The following is a 20,449-nucleotide window of genomic DNA, read 5'->3' on the forward strand; positions in this document are numbered from 1 at the left end:
GATAGTAGAAGACTTTGAGGAATAGGAGACACTAACCTTTAGAGTTTTGATCTCCCTTTCTAATTTCATTGTAGAGTTAGTATGTGAACTATTGCAGGTAAATAATTCTACCTGTGTATCTTTTGCTCTTTGCATTAATGGTGGATTTTAGTGCTCAGGAGTTCTGTAGGTCTCAGTTACCTGTGTGAACTCACATAGTTCTCTTATGCCTAATATTATGCACTTCGTTAATTTTCCAGTTTGGGCGTGGAGTGTGAAATTAAATAAGTTTGCAAAACTGAAATCTAATTTTAGATGTTATGGAGCGGAAGAAAATAATGAGTAAGATGGTGTTGAGAGGAAGAATGGAGCAGTGTAACCATTACAATTAGATTATGTGGTTGTTTAAAGAGTTGTGCACAGCAGTGTCAATTAGTTTATATTTTCCCATTTTTCTTTTAATAAGCATCCTTGATTTTTGTTATCCCTCTGTTTTTGTCTTTCACTGAAATTTGTAAAATGAGATTTATGTGAGGGAATACAAATGGTTTATGCAGACTTGTAGAACCTCATCTGTGTAAGGCATAATGTGAGAGTCTGGAAGCTGATAGTCTGAAAGTTGATATCTGAGAAAATTAACAGGTATAGCTGACTTTTTGAGCAGAGGGGACTAACAAAACCAAAGACATATGAGTAGAGCATGGTAGAGTTTGTTAAAATCTCGTAGCACAGTGAATCCATGACTAGAGGAAAGACCAGGCAATAGATGGGTGGTTTTTGAGTAGTTGGCATAAAGTTCATGGTAGAAGCTGCATGATTCTGTAATATACACACAAATTTAAGCAAAACTGTTTGAAGTGAAATCCTGTTTAAATCCCAGATTCCAGAGTCCTGTTAATTAAAGCTTTGTGGTAGAGGACAGTTAGTGGTATGTGTCAAGAGACTCTATGGCCAGAAGTTAGGAGATGTGCAAGAGGATGGTGTACTTCAAAGCAGCAAAACTAAAGAGTGAAAAAGGGGATGAGGTGGTTCAAAAGTGTTGAAAGTGGCAGTGATAGCTGGAGAGCTGGTAAAATATATCTCATAGGAAGGATAACGGTAGAATCCACATTAGAGCTGGAGATAATTGTGGCCCAAAATTTCCTGCCTGACAACTGAGAAGCAGTTGCATATGAGGGGAATAATGGCTGTTCTGCAGGTGTCGTGAAGAGTTTTCTTTGACTTTTTAATAATGATTTGAGATGCTAATTTGTGTATCCTTATGAAATATTCTGCTATTTGAATCAACGAGCCTAGATTTCTTACTTCTGATGGCAGTGCCTTCTTTCTTGCAAATGAATTCAGCATCTGAAACAAATTAGGTTATAGCATGTGGTTCAACTTGAATTTCGTATTGTATATGGAAACATGAAAAATGTACCGCATAAGGGAAGTTTGATGTTGGTGTGCTGCTAATTCTTTGAGCTAGTCTGTCTTCCTGAAATTGCATTTCTATCTTGTAATCTACTTTTGGTGTATAAGAAACTGTAAAGGTAAAAACTATAAGCTTCCTTATATACTGGCATCAAACGATTAAAACCATTTTAGAAAATGAAAACATGGGGTTTCCCATTTAGATTTTTTTTGTGTTTTGTTTACCTCGAGTAATAAAAACAACCACTCTTGTTTGCTTGTCATCATCAGATTTGTAACTTTTGAGTGCTAAACATTACAGTGGTTGTTCAGTTTCCTTTCCTTTGGAGTTTTACTATTAGCAAAATTTAGTTTAAAAACTTGTACACCATAGAATATTTTTAAAGTGTTTAGTATTTCTAGTGTTGTTTAAATATAATGTGCTTATTCAGAAACTTACCGTAGGCCTTTTTACACCTTACCTTAAATCTCCTGGAATGTCTGAATTGTCTGAATCAAGATTGTGCTAGTTTTCTTTCTAGAGGTTACTAGTAAAAAAACAATCTTATTGTTTTTTCAGATCATGTACAACATCTCTGAGACAAATAAATAAAATAATTGAGGAAATTTCACCTCAAGCTGCCGACAACAAAAATATTAGCAGAAAACTAGATTCTGTAAAACGGCAAAAATATAACAAGGTAATTGGATTACATTAATTTCCTGCTAACAATACTTAGTTTGTATTTTGTCTTAAGGTTTGGATTTTGTGATATAATTCTGAATTATATAGTTCAGAGTTAATCTGCAGTTGCTGTTCCTTCCCTTTGAAATGGTTTCATTTTCTACCAAACATACAAATAACTATATTTAAAGATGTGCAAGTGAGAGCTGAATTTTTTTTTTTATTCTAAGTTTTGGAACAAGCTCTAAACCCGAAGTTCCAGGACCTGCTCAGAAGATGAATTTGCATTAATTTAAAAAAAAAAACCTCCCAGCAGTGTTTGGAGAATTAGCAGAGCATTGTTAGGGTGTGATTCAGTAGTTGACCTAAATCTCAGCTCTCATGGTTTCATTCCCTATATTCTTTTCCTTAATCTTCTTTTGCTACCTGTATCTTGTATCAGTACACATCATTCTTTTCTGTGAGCCTCTTTAACTCATCCATTTGTCAGAAGCTGCTCCAGCTTTTTCCTACCGGAGTGGTAGGTGAAAGGAGCTGTAGAGCAATGTAGCAAGCATCAGGACAATGAAAGCAATAGACCTCTACAGCTGTGAGTAGGAAGGAGATTTGAGAAAAGGGAAACTTCTGCTGATCAGGGATGTAGCACCTTGATCAGCTCACTGTCTGCTGGAAATTCACCTTCAACTTTCTCTAATGATAAACCTAATTGTGAAACTTGCTGTCCTTTGCCCTCAGACAGGACAGTCTCAGGCTATTTGCCACTGACTCATTTACTTGTTTGTTTTTTAGCCTTTATAATTTCAGCAACTTGGATAACACCGTGCTCATAATTCAGCCAATTAAGATGGTGATGGGGGCAGCACTGAACTGTGGCACAGGACTGGGAACAAGCAGATAGAAGTAGTAGGAAGAAATGCATTAAACCAGACTTACAAATAAAGACTGATCATGTAACTGGGCACTGTATTTTGCTTGTTTTCATATTGCCTGAAGTGATTTACACAAGTGTTAGTTTCAGGGGAAGTTCAGACCTCGTTTCAAGTTCATTGTTAACCATCTTTGAAGTGTAAGAAAAAATTTCCTTCTGAAAGCTCTAATCCATAAAAGTACTCCTAATAACCTGAGGAGTGTTTTTGGAGGCTGCTTGGAGGCAGGCACTGTATTTAAAGCTGGTCTTGAGCTACTTTTGCATGGAGAAGTGCTTTTTAGTACTCTTCCTTTTGTAGTATTTTTAAAAAATTGCTGGAGAAGACTTCTGTTATTGAGACAAATGGGAAATTAAGGACTGGTACAAGACAGCTGTTTCCTCAGAGCAGACATATAGGACATGTTGTATGATACAAAGTACTCTGGTAGCAAGGATAATAGTGCATACACAGGAGGTAATACATTGTACCATACATGAATACACTTACCCTTTGTGGTTTGAAAAGTGCTACATGAAGACAGGAGCAGGCTAGTGAACGGTTCTTCATCAAAAAGAGAAGAAAAATTGCTCATTTTGTCTTGAACTTTATTTTTACTGAAGCATATGCCTCCCTGGATAAGGAAGTATTTCCAGAGAATAGAATTACAAATGTGGAAGGTTACATTGCCCATGTCTTTGTCTTGCTGGTTGGAATGTTTCACAACACCAGGAATCATAACATCTGCAGTAAATATACAGCTGAGGATATTGCAATCGGATAAAAGATGTAACAGAAGAGCTACCTATCAATTATTTTCCTAGAAGTAATAAACTATACTTCTTATAGCATCTGTAACATTGATTTTTTGAAGTCATTTGACTTTTTAGTTTTTGCTGTTAAATTAGCTGTGACCACTCCTGATAAGTAAATCTTACAGCTGGACTTTTTGTGGCTTAGTAATCATAGTAACCATTAACCCAATCTTGCAATCATGAACAAAACTTTTGGTGTTCTCTCTTAATCTCAGCAATCTGCTTGATGGGCTTCCTTCACTAGAATCAACACATTCATAAAAAGACCTTAAGAGATGTACATAAAAATGCGTAATGTCCCCATGAAATTCGTGTGTGCAACAGTCTGATCTTACTGTACACATATGGTAAGATGATCATACCCACAAAATTATGTGTCTTCTGTGGGTTGGAGCCCTACAGGTATTGTGACACTTTTTTGCACTTTTTTTTTGTTTCAAGTACAATACCGTAAACATTTGAATGTGAGATTCTGGTTGAGAATACTACAAATGTAGTAATTTAAGTCATGCTTAAAAGGATAGCAAGTTTATGAACCAGATTAAAAATTAAATTACATATCTAATTCTCATTGAAGGAGCAACAGCTGAAGAAGATAAAAGCAAAACAAAAGCGTCTCCAAGGAATTCTTGGTTTAACAGAGTTTGTTGATGAAGCAAATGAGATTGAATTGGAGGAAGATGAAGGTATGTATGGGAGAAGGCTGCCTTTTTTTTGCTTGAAGCTAGTTTGTAAGACTTTTGCCAGTAATGAGATAAATTTCAGTGCCTGGCTTTCAAAAAGGGAGTTAGAACACTTATTCTCTGCACCTGCAGACTTGCAGATCTTGGCATATTCATCTGGGAAGTTTTAAAAAATGAATGTTAATCTGCCTTCAGCTGAGTAGGGATGACTGAGGCACATTAGAGTATTGGGCTTAATAAATTGGAAATCCTAACATTTTTTTCACAGCTAATTTGATAAAGATGACTAACATCATGATTGAATTACATTTTAGATGCTGGATGCTATCAATCAGCATTAACAAAATTGTTTTTTCTTACTGTTGGGAAGTATCACTAGAAATGGAAGGGGGACGTACTTCTCTTTTGCAGGCTGCAATGTGATTTTTTTTAAATTAAAAATAAAATTTCTTCCAGAGCAGGACATATGTTCTCTGTGGTTTTGTAGGTGTTCTTTCTCACTGCTGTCTGCAAACTGAGCTTGGATTTTGTAACTCCAGTTTAGCTGTGTCTTGACCACAGTCACTAATCTGCAATATTCTGCAGGGCAAGTTTGAATCCCACTGACATCAGTGCATAACCTTTGGGTTATATAATTGTTTGCAGAGGAGAAAATTTTGTGCTGTTTGTCCCATGCAAATGTGGCTGGAGTGGATTCCAGATCTCACAGAGCTCATGCTTCTCTCCTGATTCAACAAAACTTACAGTTGTCAAAACCTTAGTAAACTTTTCTCAGTGGAAAAGCATCTTTAATCCTTTTTCTTTGAATGAGTTCATGCAGCAAAACTCAGGCACCCAATATGTTGAAATGTAATTAGGAAATGAGTGGAGCCCAACAGAAGAAATGGAATAGAGCAGTTCCAGTAGGAGGGGGTGGAGGTGGAGAGGTTTCATGCGTCATCATTGCTTGTTAAACATACGATAGATACAGTGCTTTAAATGGGACCATAATCAGTAGCATGCTGGGCTGGCAATTCTGATACAGTTATTTTGAAGTTTTGGACCCCAATAATAGATTTCAGGCCAGGATTCCCCTTCAGTTTCCTGAGTTCAAGAGCTTTTCTTCCTCTTAGGTTTCAGACGCGAGTTACAGTTTGTGTATAGTAGCTGTATGCGCAGTGTAACTGAAGTGCTCTTTTATGACAAAATGATGTGCGGCCAATCTGACTTTTAAAGTCATCATGCTAATATTAGTATTGTAGGATAAGAAGACAGACTTTGGGTTTTTTGATTTATTGATTTGGGTTTGGGGATTTTTCTGAAGCATGTGTTAGGACAGTCTATGTGTTTTGTAAGATTTGTGTCTATTCTGGTGTGGTAATCGAAATGTCAGATCTCGAGCTTATGAGTAGGACTGAAAAATCAGTAATAAAATGGAAATGGGCAGTGTTGCTGCATATGGGAACACTGGTTTCTTGCACTGAACATGGTGACCTGTGTGGTATTGACAGCATAGGTGGCACATTAGAGTTCATGTGCCATCGGGGACTGTAATTTTATCGTAGTTCTTGCTGCTGTGTATTGTTTCAGAAGTATTTGCATTTTGATAGTAGGTATAATATTTCCTATGTGAAGTTTGAGAAGTAGGTTGAAGTAAAAGTCTTGGCTTTTTTGGCCATCTGTTCTGTTGGGTTTTGCCATTTTTGAACTTCAAGTATTATGTGTGCTGATAATTTGGAATTTAAGTTGTATATAAAAACTGAGCTAACCGCCCTTGTTCCTGTGTTTTAGTTATACAGAAGGTGTTAAAGGCATGCTGTATGTTCTGATTTTTGTTGTAGAACCTGGCCCCTCATGTCTTGGTAGTATGCTTATGCCTGCTCAGGAAACAGAGTGGGAAGAACTTATTCGTACTGGTCAGATGACTCCATTTGGAACTAAAATACCTCAGAAGCCGGAGAGGAAGACACGACAATTACGACTGAATGAAACATCTGATTTTGAGAAGTACTTAGCTGACCAAGCTAAGCTGTCATCTGAAAGAAAGAAGTTATCCCGTCGCAAAGGAGCAAAGAAGAAAGCACAAGCCAAAAGTGTTCCATGTGTAGCTCCCACAACTACTACAAAGGAAAAAAGTGGTAAAGCCCTGTCAAAAACAGATAAGCGCTTAAAGAAACACATGAGAGAACTTCAGAAGCGTGCCCTTCAGATTCAGTCAAAGGCCAGGATTCCAAAGGAAAAGAAGTATCCTGAGACCAAGAAGTTCAGGCATGACGAGGAGGATGATAGTGGGGAGTCCGAGTATGTACCTGACGAGGAACTTTTCGATCCAGAAGCAACAGAAGAGGAGGAAGAGCAGGCATCTTCTCTGGCTGAGAATGATTCTGATTATGAACTTAAGAATTTATCAAGAAAAAGAAAACGTTTGGTAAAGAAGGTTTTAAAAGAAGCTGAACACGATGCTAATTTTGTTCCAAGCTCTGAGGAAGAAGAGCATACACCGGGGAAGCACAGAGTAAGAAGGTGGAGAGATGATGGAGATGTGGACTATTATAAGCAGAGACTAAGGTTAGTCCTAGACATTTTTATTAGTAATATTAATAAACTATGTTGAACATGCAAAGGGCAGTGTCTGAAATACTTCAGTGCACTTCCTAGCAGTGTAAGGGAAATCTGGCAGTGTAAGGGAACACAGACTTCCAGAAGGAATCAGACATACTTATCAATTACTTATGAAATTTGTCTATGTTTTGGTGATCTCTGGGAAGCTACAGGGTGTGGTTGAGATGTTTTCTCTGTTGATAGCATAGCAGTTGAGCTCCTTGCAATAAGACTGCAATTTTCCATTTTTCACAACTCAATGGAAAACATTTTGAAGAGGCAATGAAATGACATGTAATTTGTTAAGCTGTTAAAATGCTAACTAGACATGCCAGTGAAGTTATGAGACTCTTCTGGACACACTGGGAGTCAAAAGATCAAGATCACTAAAATGGTTGCTTTAATTGTTCTCTAATGACTGGCATGTTTCTTTTCTAGCATAAGGTTGAGCTTCATATAGTAAACTTCAGCTTGTTGATAGCATGTTTACTTTCAATTAATTACCTTTCATGAATGCCCTTCAAGTAGTTATATAGTCCTCTAGAAAACCATGGAACTTGAAAACAGATGTTCCAGAGCATAAGGAAGAATATATATTAGGTCTGTCAGTGAAGGGTGATTGATGTAGAGATAAAGCCTAGCATAAAAACTTGATTAATGCTTTGGAGGCTCCAATTTTACATTTCTATGGAAATATAAAATCTTCTGTATTTAAATCAAGCTGTGTCAGAGAAGGAATCAAGAAGCAGAGGTATAATCACCATCTCTTCTGGAGTGAGAGCCTGGGTTGCTGTAGAGGAAGGGGTATCTTCTGGTCACAGAGGTACTGAGGTTGTAGAAAACCTCCCAAAGAAAGGGCCCAACTTCACTTTGACATCCCAGCTTATCAAGGTGATCAGCACCTGATATAAGGCAATAGGTTTGCAATCCCAGGATGTTACCCTTGAAAGTTAAAACATGGTTTATTGGTCTTGAATAGAAATTTCAGCAAGAGGCTAATCTGAACAATATCCAAAGGGTCAAAAACAAATACGTTTTCTGTTGGATGCATTAACAAAAATTAATTGTTCTTATCGGTAAAATATTTACTGTTTTACTGAATAAAACTGTATTCTTCACATTTAAATTAGACCAATATTAAATCATTTTTAATTCAGTGTTTTCATCAAGAGTAATTTATTTTGATTGAAAGTTTTAATATGACTCACAGTTTAAATTCATTCAAAAACGTTTTTTAATAATGTTAAGATTGTGACAATTTATCCTTAGCAAAGTCATATCATAGACTACATTTCTTTTGGTTACTGAAGTTACAATAAAAGCCTAAATGAATTTTAGAAATATCAATAACTGTAATTGCTACCAAAACACTACATCTCTTAAAAATTTCATAGCTACAGTTATTGTGGCTGTTAAGCTGCAGCTGTCCACATTGATGTTTTTATGCTGACATCCCCAGGTAATCTTCATTATGGGAAATGCCACAAGAAAATAAAATGTGGTGAATTAAGAAACATATTAAGAATGCTATAGAAATGCTGTCATTTTCTTATGTTTATATCTTGTTTCATGTCAGTTTTACTTTTGAATGCAAACGAATGGGTGAGATTATGGTGTATTTTACCCGTGAGAGAGGCAGAGGAAAACCCTTTAGGATTACTTTATTCTTCTGAACATCTAGTCTTGTGCTTGGTGATGAATGCAGTCCTATACTCTTAGAGATTGAAAATGAGTTTCCTTAACATTAAAACTTTTCAGAGATGGGACTTCGAGAGATTAGTCTGTGTCAAGGGGAAACTACATTGATGTTGTTGAAACATGATAATGAACTAACTGTGCAACTGCAGAGCATCTCTGAAAAAAGAGACTGCTGTCAGAACAGGAGCTGTTATCTGCAGTAAACATCAGGCAGGAGAGTACCCAACTCTTTCCTTCTAAAGGCTACTTGCAGTGGTTGGCCTAGTCATTTAAAGCAAGATGTGATCAGTGGAACACGAAAAACTAAAAGTTAGTTATATAGAATTCAGCTCAGGCTCTCAGTAATTTCATTTCTTTTTCCTTGTGTGGGTCTTGCTTTTCTCTTAGTTACTGTTACTAGAGCCATGTTGCTGTGCAGAGATGCAAGTAAAAAAAAAAAATCTTCTGTTCTGAAAGGTCAATGTCTTAAGGTGAATCTTGCTATAACTATAACTTGCTGTAACATCAGGGTTATGGAGAGTAAGATAAATAAGCAGGATACTGTCAAGCACCTATAAAATAAGTTTAAGATTCAGTGAAATTGTCATTGCCAACTGTCCTTCATACATTACCAGCTGAACCCAGAGGCTTAGGTAAGCATTATCCGGGTTGCTGCTGAATGTCTCAGAGACTTATCCCTATCAGCAGGTATGTTACCAATGTGTCTTTTGTCATACTTGACAGTGACCATCTTGGTCTAGAAGTGTTCAAAACTGGAGCTGTGGGATCTGAACCTGTAGCCTCCTGTCTGGTCAGGTAGAATAGTCAGGTGTCATGGTTTAACCCCTGCCAGCAACCAAACCCACCCCACCCACCCAGCAGTGGGATCAGGGGGAGAATCCTTAGGGTAAAAGCAAGAAAACTTGTGGATTGAGATAAAGACAATTTAATAGGGAAAGCAGAAGCTGCACACACAAGCAAAGCATCATGAGGAATTAATTCAGTGCTTCCCATGGTCAGGCAGGTGTTCAGCCATCTCCAGGAGAGCAGAGCCCCATCACGTAGCAGTTTCTAGGGAAGACAAATGCTGTCACTCCAAATGTCTCCCCCTTCCTCCTTCTTGCCCCCCATTTTATATACTAAGCATGATGCTGTATGGTCAGGAGTATACCCTAGGTCAGTTTGAGTCTCCTGTCTCAGGTGTGTCTCCTCCCAGCCTCCCACACACCCCCAGCCTCCTCACCAGCGTGGCAGTACAAAAAACAAAGGCCTTGGCTCTGTGCAAGTCCTGCTCAGCAATAAGAGAAACATCTCTATATTGTCAACCCTGTTTTCAGCACAAATCCAAAACACAGCCACGTACTAACAACTGTGAAGAAAATTAGTCCATCAAAGACCAGCACATCAGGTCATGGAAAAGAGTGAAAATGAGCCTGTTTTCAGCTTTTTGCCTAGAATCCCAAAAGAAAAGTAACCTTATATGCATATTAAATGCATAGGAAATAAACCTTTTTTTTGTCTGTTTTTTTTTTCTCAATAAGAAAACTGCTGTATGGTTTTCTTGCATTATTCCCAAGCTTAGCAGATGTAGAAACTGCAAATTATCAAGAAATTTCTTTTTTAATATTACTCACAGTTTTCCTTTGCATGTCTTAAAATGCCAAGCAAAAGTATAAAAAAGTAATTTTTGCTGCTTATATGTAGTTACTATGTTAAATTATTGGCATCAGTAATACAGTATCTGCATAAGGTAACAGCTTGGGGTCAAAACAGAAATTAGCAGTATTATGGACACTGTTCCCATAATTGTCAGTATGTTGCTTCAAGACTGCTGCTTCAAGCAAGCAATTACATGTCATCTTAAGGGAGATATCTATGTTTTCCTGTGCATTCTGTATAGTTTGTGGAGTAGAGCTGTTTGAGTTCTACTACTGTCAAGTGCTCAAAGGCAAGGCTAGGAAAGCTACTTCTTTTCATGTTCACCAAGTGATGTCCGAGCAGCTGAGTAGATGGAAATTGTGGCTATCAGTATACAAAGCAGTTGATCCAAGGAATCAAACAAAAAAAAATCAAGATTTGTTTTAAAGTTGGGTTTCAAAGATCAGTTTTCGTGTGCTAGCTTTCTTTGATGTATCTGAGTCACTGAATCTCTTGGTGTTTCAGAGTTATAAATTAAAAAAGGTTTAAATATTACCTTTCCTGAAAGATACTTTCTTAGAGCATCCCAACTGCTCTTTAGAATGACAAAGCCAAGACATAAATGAAGATATATTTTATCTCACTTGCTGAGTACACCTTTCATTCTAAGCTCAAGTGTGTAATTGTGTACATCAGTCTTAATTTACTTATGGAGAATCGTGGTACTAACTGCATGTATTTCATCTGTTAGGACGTACCAATTAAATCCACCCATATAGACCATAAAAAGTTAGATCAAAAAAGTAATACTGAATGCTTCAATTTAGCAAATTAGAATAATCTGTAAGGGATTCTTAACTGTATAAAATATAAAACATATTATGCTTCACAAATGTAAACTATATTAAATACTCAGCTTGGTTCCTGACTGTATTTTTTTAAATGTGCTCATTACTGTTTTGGGTGCAGAATTTCTTTCTAGGGTATTGCAGTAAGTAGGAAATGGGCTTAGTATCTGAATACAGTCTTATATTAAGAAAAATTTAATTGTATGATATATGGCTTTCATACTTCACTTTCAGGATAAAATTGTATTTATGGCATTGACCATGGACAACATAAGATAGATTTCTTAAAGGTCACGCTTCTATTTTCAAGAGACCTTGGTGATAATAGTAAAACCTGTATTTTCTGGTTGTTTAAGCATACTAATACTGTTTAATTGAGATGCATAAGGAATATATCAACCAAATGGTCACTAAGTTACTGTGTAGTTACCTTAAAGATGAGCTACTGCTGTTTCTCCCTCCAATGTTTGACTTCCAGGGAAAGGTACAAGACCAGATTGACCAACTGTGACTGATCTGGTCTAGCAAATAGTTTTTGTCCTCCCATTGCTTCAGCCATTTAGATATTCACACTTTTTTAAAGAAAATAATCAAGTTTTAGTGTAGAATATCTTAATGCTATGTGTTACATGAAGTTCATAGCCTTTCAGAAACGGAATAGCTTCTTCAAACTGTGAAAGTTTGTAGTAATAACAAGTTGCTGATTTTTCTTTGAAATGGTAATCAAGTGCAAAAAAACCTCCTGACATTTGGAGGAGATGTAGTAGGAGAGCCTTCAATACTACAGCTGGAGTAATTACTTCAATGAAATAACAGAGACAGTGTGTGAAAAGTAAACTTTAGTAAAATTAAGTACAGGTTTTATTAGTTCAAGTTCTAGATATACGTGTTTTCTAGGTATCTAATAATTTTAGGAGAAATCCCAACATCGATCACACTTCTTACAGAAAATATAGTAGTTACATTGAGTGCCTAAATTTCTGGACAACTTCGAGCTGATCTCAGGCTGCTTTCTCTTGGTTGTTTCTGGGTCACTTTTTCTAATGCACACTAGAGGGCAATCTGCTTCTTCCCAGGGGATGCTGATGCTCCAGTGCTGGCTAGTGGTGATTCACGTTGGAGTATAGAATTAGAAGCAAACCCTTGTACAAATTATTGCTCTGCTTGGGTTCAGCATGGATTGTTTACCTAGATGTCTCTTTGGAAGCTTTGTAATCTGTAATTGTTTTGATTTTAGTGTGATAAGTAGCAGTTTCCTTCCTTGGTTTTAAGTCCTGTCATAACCCACTCAGATAAAATAATCAACTTCTAACATATCTCAGTTCTAGTAGTGGCACAGTCTGAAGCAATGACTATCAACATTTGTCAATTCGAGTTGTTGATCTTTTTCTGGAACTCAGAAGAATAATTGACTCTCTGTGCCTGATAGCATAACATTGTAGATCTGAAGAAAAATAGAAGCATTTTTATGCTGTGCCTCTAGAATGTGTCGTATCTGCCTGTTAGACTCCAGAGCATGAATGCTATTTTTCTAAGTCAGACATTTAACAGACTGCTAGTCTAAGACAGAGATTTCCATTCTTGTTTTAGGATAGGTAAATAAAAGGGGAAAGCATTGATGCTTTATATATTATTAGTAAGTTCTTTTTTACTACTTAACTGGATATATGATTTCATATAATGAAATAAGAATAATCCAGTAATAAACATTAGCAGTTCATCAGTTTTAGTCAGCAAACTGAAGACTATCTTTGTCCATCTTATTTTTTTTCCCAGTGTTTGCTGGTTTTTTTCCTCTCCATCATTATTTTTGCATCTGAAGACTTCCTGACTTGAGATCAAAATATACTTCAATGAAACTGGCCCTTTAAGCCTGTTCAGCGTTGTGTTGTCTTAGTTTTTCAGTGCTATCTATCTTGGCAGTTTATTGTAACTTGTGTCTGTTTGGACATGGTGGTGTTTATTTTCAGTTGATAAAACAATACCAAGTTTGTGACTGGTTCCACAAAGGCGAACTTTTAAGTATTTTTTCAAAATGTACTGCTGAAAAGCCAGTCTAGAACCTCCCATAATTAGCTTTCTTTTATGAGAAAGGGTGTCTGATTGTGTTGCTTGTATGTGAAGCGTTGAACTTTTTCCCTGCTTTCTTGTTTCTAATCCAAGTTTCTTTAAACAAATTTGCCAGATATTCAGAAACCTTTATGTGGAAGTTTCAACAAGTTTAACTGAAGTAAGTGGTCGGGAAGACATGAGAAAATCTATTAATGCTGCCACTGGAAAAAACACAGCCTGACCTTGTCTTGTAATGAGTTTGCCAATCCTGGGGAGGATGATTTTGAATAACTCAACAGCAAGAAGAGACTCGTTTTTAGTGTTTTCACCTGATTTCATACCAGAGAATGCAGTGTAATGTCCTTAGGAAGACAGGCATAATTGGTTAAGTTGTCCCCAAGAACTGCTTACATAGTTAAAACATACATGTTTCTGTGGCTGATGGTATTTTCAACTTTGGGAGAGAAATTAACCAGCATTTTTATGATTATGCTTCTTTTTCCTGACATGGATGGAATTGGTATAGTAGCTTTGAAAACATACAGCAATCAACACATAAGCTTAAAGTACACTGGATTGTGTGTACCAAGGCTAGAAATAAAATACTGTTTACACATCAACCTCTAGATGGAATTTATCTTCAAATGCTTAAAAGCAACGCAGAGCTTTACAGAAAAATTAGAATAAATAACTTTAAAATAAAAAAAAAAGGTAAATCTTATTTTTCTCACAGTTTTAGATAGCTCAGAAATCCTTCTTCCCAGAATATGGAGTGTGTTTTGAGGAAGGGGGCTAGGGGATTTGTTTTGGTTCTTTTAGAACTCTGTTCACCCATTATGCTGCCATTTTTGTTTTGCTACTACAGAGGCAACCTGAGTTAACAAGAAGCTGTTTGTCTAGTGGGTAAATGGTAGCATGTTACCAGGAGGGGAACAGACTGTTCACTCACCTATAATGTTTGTCATTCGGAAACTGGAGCTGTGCTGAAACTGTTGCATCCTGTTGAGTCCTCCTCCATCCAGTTACTGCAGGACTGTTCTAGAGTTCACTTTACAGGGTTTCTTCAATGTAGAGCTAAAAGTCTGGGCAGATGAGTATTCCAGCATCTCGCTCATGATACTGTTTGTTGCTTAATGCAGTAATTTTCAGTGCTAGGTGTCTTAACTTACTTCTCTTGGCCTGAATTTTTCATTCACCGCTTTTCATCCCATCACTACTATTTATAGTTCCTTGGGACCTAACAATTTTAATTTTCATGTTCCGTATTTCAGATACTTCTAGACTATCAGATCTCCTTCTCCTTCAGACTTTTTAGGAGATGAAATGTGGCTGCTTTTGTGCTGCATCCAGAACAGTAGCATAAGGATAGTTTTAGTCTGTTCTATAGCTTGCCTGTTCCTGTAGGGATTTTGTCAGCTTATACACCACGTTTGGTGTGCCTGCAGTGAATGGCATTTATATGAGAGAATTCCAGCAAAACCTAAATTGTAAGTGAAGTGCTGTTGATTAATATATACCCAGCTAGTGAACACTCGACCATCAGGGGCAGATGGTTTTGGGTCACTAAAACACAAGTTCATCATTTCATTGGATAAGGAATATCCTTTGGTACTTTCTCAGCACTGGGAGAATGATGGGACAGGAAGGTAAGTCTCTAAGCTGCCTGGAGTTCAAATAACATGAGGCTGCAAACCACAGATTGCTCTGTAATTTCAAAACCTCATAAAACTCGATAGATTTAGAGCACATCACCCTGAAGATGGTGATGTTTCTACCTGAATCTTCTGTATAAGATTATACACTGCTTCACATTCCCCTAGGGGAAGTTATTTAAGGATTTGGTTGATAAAATAGTTTTGGAATACCTAAGATTTATTGATATTTGGGGGGGGGGGTGTTGGACAGATTTAAGGTAGCCAGATTTTTTGATGGTGTTAGGTGTTGATTCTGTTATATTAGTATTTCTGTCTATAGAATATCGTAACTAGCTATAAAACTCTGAAGACTTGTAACTAAATAGTAACTAAATGCACCTTTGAATATATGAGATATTCTGAGCATTTACTTGCATAATTCGATCCTCCAAAAGATTACTGTTTTAAATCATTATGTCAGAGAATGTGTTCTTTTTGGGTTTTTGCCTGATTGAAAATTCTGTGTCATTTTCATACACTTTCTTTTCCATGTTATAATTGAGTGTTGACTCTGCATGTCATTCCAGGAAGTGGCAAAAAGAACGTTTGAAGGACAAAGAACATAAAACAGCTGAGGAACTTTCTGAAGAAAGTGATGTGGAATTTGAAGAGGGTTTCAAAGTACCAGGATTTCTCTTCAAAAAGCTATTTAAGTATGTATTGCATACTTTATGTTAATGTTATGCTGGTGTATGCTGTTAATAATATTGGTACTAATTAATAGTCATGGTGAATTCCAGATGCCCTTTACTGTAACTTTTACTTCAGTCAACGATTCCTCGACTTAACTTCAGTTGTTTCAGTGGGATTCTTTCTTTTAAAAAAGGTTCCAGGATTGAACTTCAAAGAAATTAATTTATTGAGAGCACAAAATGCAGTTACAAAAAATTACAGATGATAACTGGCTGATGTGAATGTTGTGGATGGGTATTACCTAAACTATGAATGGAGAAGCTCTCCTTGTCTATTTTTTAAATGCTTTCTTTTAGTGGTACATACTTGCTCTTAATTCAGGTGTGGAGTTGTAGAATTACTTCAACCATAATATGTTGGCAAGATGTGATAAATGAAAACAAGAAATATGGTGTTTCTGTGATTGTGTGGAGTGTGTGAAATTTTTTACCAGTAAAAAATACATACAACTTTTTCTTTAAATAACTACTCAAAGTCTACTCAAAGTAACTACCTGTAATTCATATTATGAAATAATATTGAATGAAGTAAAGTTTTAAAATATAGTGAACTCTTAATTCCTTTAGTAGCTGGAAAACAGTCTGCAACTCATTCTTTAGTTATTTAATGCTGGATTACAGATTTGGACATAACTCCTTTCTGTTTCAGTTTTTTGAGACATGGTGCCCAGTGATGCTTTCAAGTTCATCTCAAAAAGCTATGTACAAAAGGCAACCCAAACAAGCTAGCAGCTGACCAGTTATCTTCATTCATAATCTCTCCCTTACATTTCATGCATGATGGACTTGAATTCAATTTTGTTGACAACGTTTCACACAGCAGGAAAAACATTTCTTCCAAAAGCAAACTCTCTAAAATCTTATTGTTGTGGTAGAAAGCCCTGGTTTATAATGGGCATATGTGGTATCCCTTCCAACAGAGCCACTTAGTCTTGACCTCAAAGAAATTATTACTGTTGTTCTGTAGTCCTTGGAAGGAAAGCACTAGCTCTGAAATGGAATTGAATTAATGGCTTGATTGCTGGGACCATCCAGAGCCAATATGTGGTCTCCAGTTGTTTATGCAAAGGTACTGCAGAAGTATTCATCTTGAGGATGGATGTGTGGTCTGAGCAACCCGAAGGGAAATAAAATAAAGCAGACACTAAAAATTAATCATAGAGATGCAAGCCTCACTAATGAAGGGTATCCCTGCAAGCATGAGTCAGTTGGCAAAACCTCTTAAGTGGTTAGAAAGATCAATGGAGTTGAATGATTCGTCTGACTTGTAACTTAAATGCTGATATCTCCAGTGTAGGAAAGCCCATGGTCAATAGGCATTAAACTGTTGAGTTCTGAGCAAGTTTCATACAAAACATGTAAGTATATTGACCTGAGGACATACATAGCATGTACTGTGAGTGATCTTCTTGCATAGTTAAATTACACAGAAGTTAGCTCATGCTAGAAATAGAAGAGCCTCAAGTTTGTCCTTTGGCAAATCTGTTAAAGTGGATGATGTGTTTCTTCCCTCTATGCTTGTCTGCTTTGATGAGCATTCAGCAGGAATAGCAATGGTACTGCTGTGGAGCAAAACCAAAGAGACTTGCAAACATTGACTTATATACTGTCTGCACTTAGCCTGAGAGAATGCTGTCTGTATTAAAAAGAAGACAGGTTTCATCATTATTTGCCTTCAGTATGTGATTTCCCTGATATATCTGAAATGCAGTTTTGTCTCCACAACAATGCAGCTAAACTATGGTAGCTACTGTGATGAATTTTAAGGGATACATCACAACAGGATTGCTCATGTGAAAAACAGTCCAAATATAACTATTTTGGAAGACCAGCACTTTTATTTTACTTTCACAGTACTTTTGGTATTAAAAAAGGGGGGGAACAAAAGTATAAGATTTGAAGAGAATTGATTATCTCTCCATATAAGTACAAAAAATGGAAGGAGAGGTTTCCTTTTGCATAATTGCGTGTTTATATAAAAGATGGTTATGCATGATTATACAAAGAAAGGACCTGCATATTTTACATTTTTAGATAATTTGGAGCAGAATTTTTCAAACCTACTTCTCTACTGTGAAACTTTCTCAGGAGAAAGAAGGTGAGAAAGACAAATACGCTTATAAATGCAGCTACTTTAAGCTCTGTATGTAATCCTAAGAAATAATACAAAATGATATCAGGAAGTTCTTGGATGTTTGTCTTCTGAAGATACATGCTGGACCTTAGTCTGGAGGAACAGCTTCTGACTGGAATGAGGATTCCCTTCAGTTCTTTACTATTTGTCAGGAAATGTTTTGTCTTCATAAAATGTAGTAATGATAGCATCTTAGCCCAATTGTATCTAATCCTGCAAACCATTTCATAGTTGTTTTATAGATTGCTGCATTTTAAGGTGAATTAATTTCTAATAAGAGGGGTTTTTTAAGGACTTCTTGGCATAATGCTTTTGAGACAGCAGTGAATAGTGTGATGTTTGAAGCATTAGATGTGTTCTTTGATCATCTTTTTTTACCTGCGTACGCCATTTGTTTGTCTCCATTAGGTTTCTCTAAATCCATACAGAACTCATCATAAATTGATTTTTAATAGTACTTTGTAGACACTAGTGTCATGAGCTGTCAGTAGTCCTAAATATTATTTGTTCAGGGAAGGAAACAGGATTTTGAAATGCACACAGGAAATCCCCTAGAATGAACAACCCCTATTAAAAAAAAAAAAAAGTGTTTTGTTCTTTGCTTTGCACTGCACTCCAAGAATGCCTGCTATCAAGAAAATTATATCAGTAACCTTTTTCTTCTAGTGAGTTAGGAGACAGAGAAGTGCTGAAACATGCTTGGTTTCTTTTTTTTTAATGTGATGTAAAGATACTGTTTTTCATTTCTTTCTGTTGTTTTAATTTAACCCACACACATGGTGTGTTATTCCTACTGGTCTCAGTGTTTCATATAATTACTCCAGTGATTCTTAGTCCAGCATCTTATCTCCACCTTTTCAGCTTGCTATTGTAAATCTTACTTTCAAGTCTTCTTATTTTAACTGGAATATGTGTTGCACTATTGCTTGTACAATTTCCAGTGAAGAACTGGGAGCAGAAACTGCTCTGATGCTCTCATAATGTTCTGCTGCATCCCATTCACTGCAATAGTTTTTGTTGTTTTGCCATGGGTTTTTTCTTCACTGAAAGAGACTAAATATTATTAAATAAACTTATTTAGAAAGAAAAGAGGCTTTGGCAGATGTGATCAGTTTTTACAGTTGAATATGAAGTCTGTACCACAGAGAAGTCAAGCTTTTCATTGAGTTCAAGGTATATGTTCCAGATAATGTAATTTACTAGACCCTTGCATGTCGTCTTTTCTGAGAAGATAATGCTTTGTAAGGGTAACTTTCCAAGTTGCTTTTAGCACTTAAAATATATATGAAATAAAATACCCTCTAATTACCATGACTATCAGTTTAATTAGAAATGTTTTAGTGTTGCATAAAGAATGAAAGTCACATGTAATGTCTGAGCCATCAAAAATGTATGACCTAGTAAATACAGCACTCATGTAAAACACACATCCAGCATGTTACTGTAACTAGTATAAGAACCTTGCCAAATGATTAATTAATGAGTACTTTCTGTTATGATCTGTATTATCAGACATTTGCCATTTTCTTTTTCCTTGTTTTAGGTACCAACAGACAGGTGTTAGGTGGCTCTGGGAATTGCACTGCCAGCAGGCAGGAGGAATTCTGGGAGATGAGATGGGATTGGGCAAGACCATCCAGATAATTGCCTTCTTGGCAGGTCTGAGCTACAGCAATATGAGGACTCGTGGTTCAAATTACAGGCAAGTGCTCCTCTGCAGACTGTCAGTCTGTGGAGCTCAATTAATATTTCATCAGATGTATTGCTGGTGGAGGAGGGTCCTGTGAATTATTAATGACATTTCAATTACAATATTCCTTTAATTCTTTTAGTGGGGGACATCAAAGGAAAAATTTTACGAGACAGTGGAGCTGTAGGGCAGGAAAAATTAAACATGTAACACTTTTAATGAATTCCAGGCATTGATGCTTCATTTTGCAGATGAGCCGCACTAGATATTTTGGGTCAATACAGTGTCTAAGGTTACCTTCCACAAATGGATTGTTTACAAACTCAATTACATTAATATCAATAGTTTACACAATATGGAATTTTAAATTAGATGTAATACCTTTAGTTCCATTTATTAAATTTTACATTAAAATATTTGTTCTGGCAAGCCACCAGGTAAATGCTTTACAGGAAGTAACAAGCTGATCTGCAATGAAAGTTAGAGTTTCTGATGGGCAAGGAATTATCCATGTCAAAAAGTAGTAGTAACAGTAACTAATACAGAGGAATTTCCATCTACTTTTTTTTTTTTTTTAATTGTTGTTGTTGCTTTTCAAAACATATGTTAGTGTGACTGGCCTTTCTTACAAGATAATTTATGGTTTTTTGTTACTGAACAATGCTTTAAAATTTCTTCTTCGTAGGTGAAATTACCGGCAAGATACTTGCTTGTGTCCTTGGATTTGCAAATGCACGCATGAATAATACTTGATTTTTCTACTTCTGTTGGCCTGTTTACGTGATGTAAATAGCTACATGCAATTTAGCAACTATCATAGGACTGTACTAAACAAAAATAATTATCTTTACATAGAGGTATGTTTAAATTATATACAGCATGCACATGAATTGTAAAATAATGCTTTAAAGAGAAAATATTCCTCTCTTTTCTCCGGTTGCTTCTTACTGTAGCCTTTATGTAAAAAAAGGTTAAAAAGAGGTCC

At 36.3% G+C, this 20,449-nt stretch overlaps 1 protein-coding gene across 3 annotated transcripts in view; it reads left to right on the forward strand.

Annotated features, from left to right (window-relative positions):
* Positions 1-20,449, forward strand: part of ERCC6 (ERCC excision repair 6, chromatin remodeling factor) — a 47,644-nt gene that overhangs the window by 1,891 nt on the left and 25,304 nt on the right. For all 3 annotated transcript variants that reach the window (XM_032694971.1, XM_032694972.1, XM_032694970.1), the window contains 5 exons: positions 1,952-2,072; positions 4,354-4,462; positions 6,280-7,006; positions 15,476-15,601; positions 19,318-19,476. In XM_032694971.1, the coding sequence (XP_032550862.1) occupies positions 1,952-2,072; positions 4,354-4,462; positions 6,280-7,006; positions 15,476-15,601; positions 19,318-19,476 (1,242 nt within the window). The remainder of the gene's footprint in view (positions 1-1,951; positions 2,073-4,353; positions 4,463-6,279; positions 7,007-15,475; positions 15,602-19,317; positions 19,477-20,449) is intronic.

The sequence above is a fragment of the Chiroxiphia lanceolata genome, chromosome 8, assembly GCF_009829145.1.
Source record: "Chiroxiphia lanceolata isolate bChiLan1 chromosome 8, bChiLan1.pri, whole genome shotgun sequence".
NCBI lineage: Eukaryota > Metazoa > Chordata > Aves > Passeriformes > Pipridae > Chiroxiphia > Chiroxiphia lanceolata.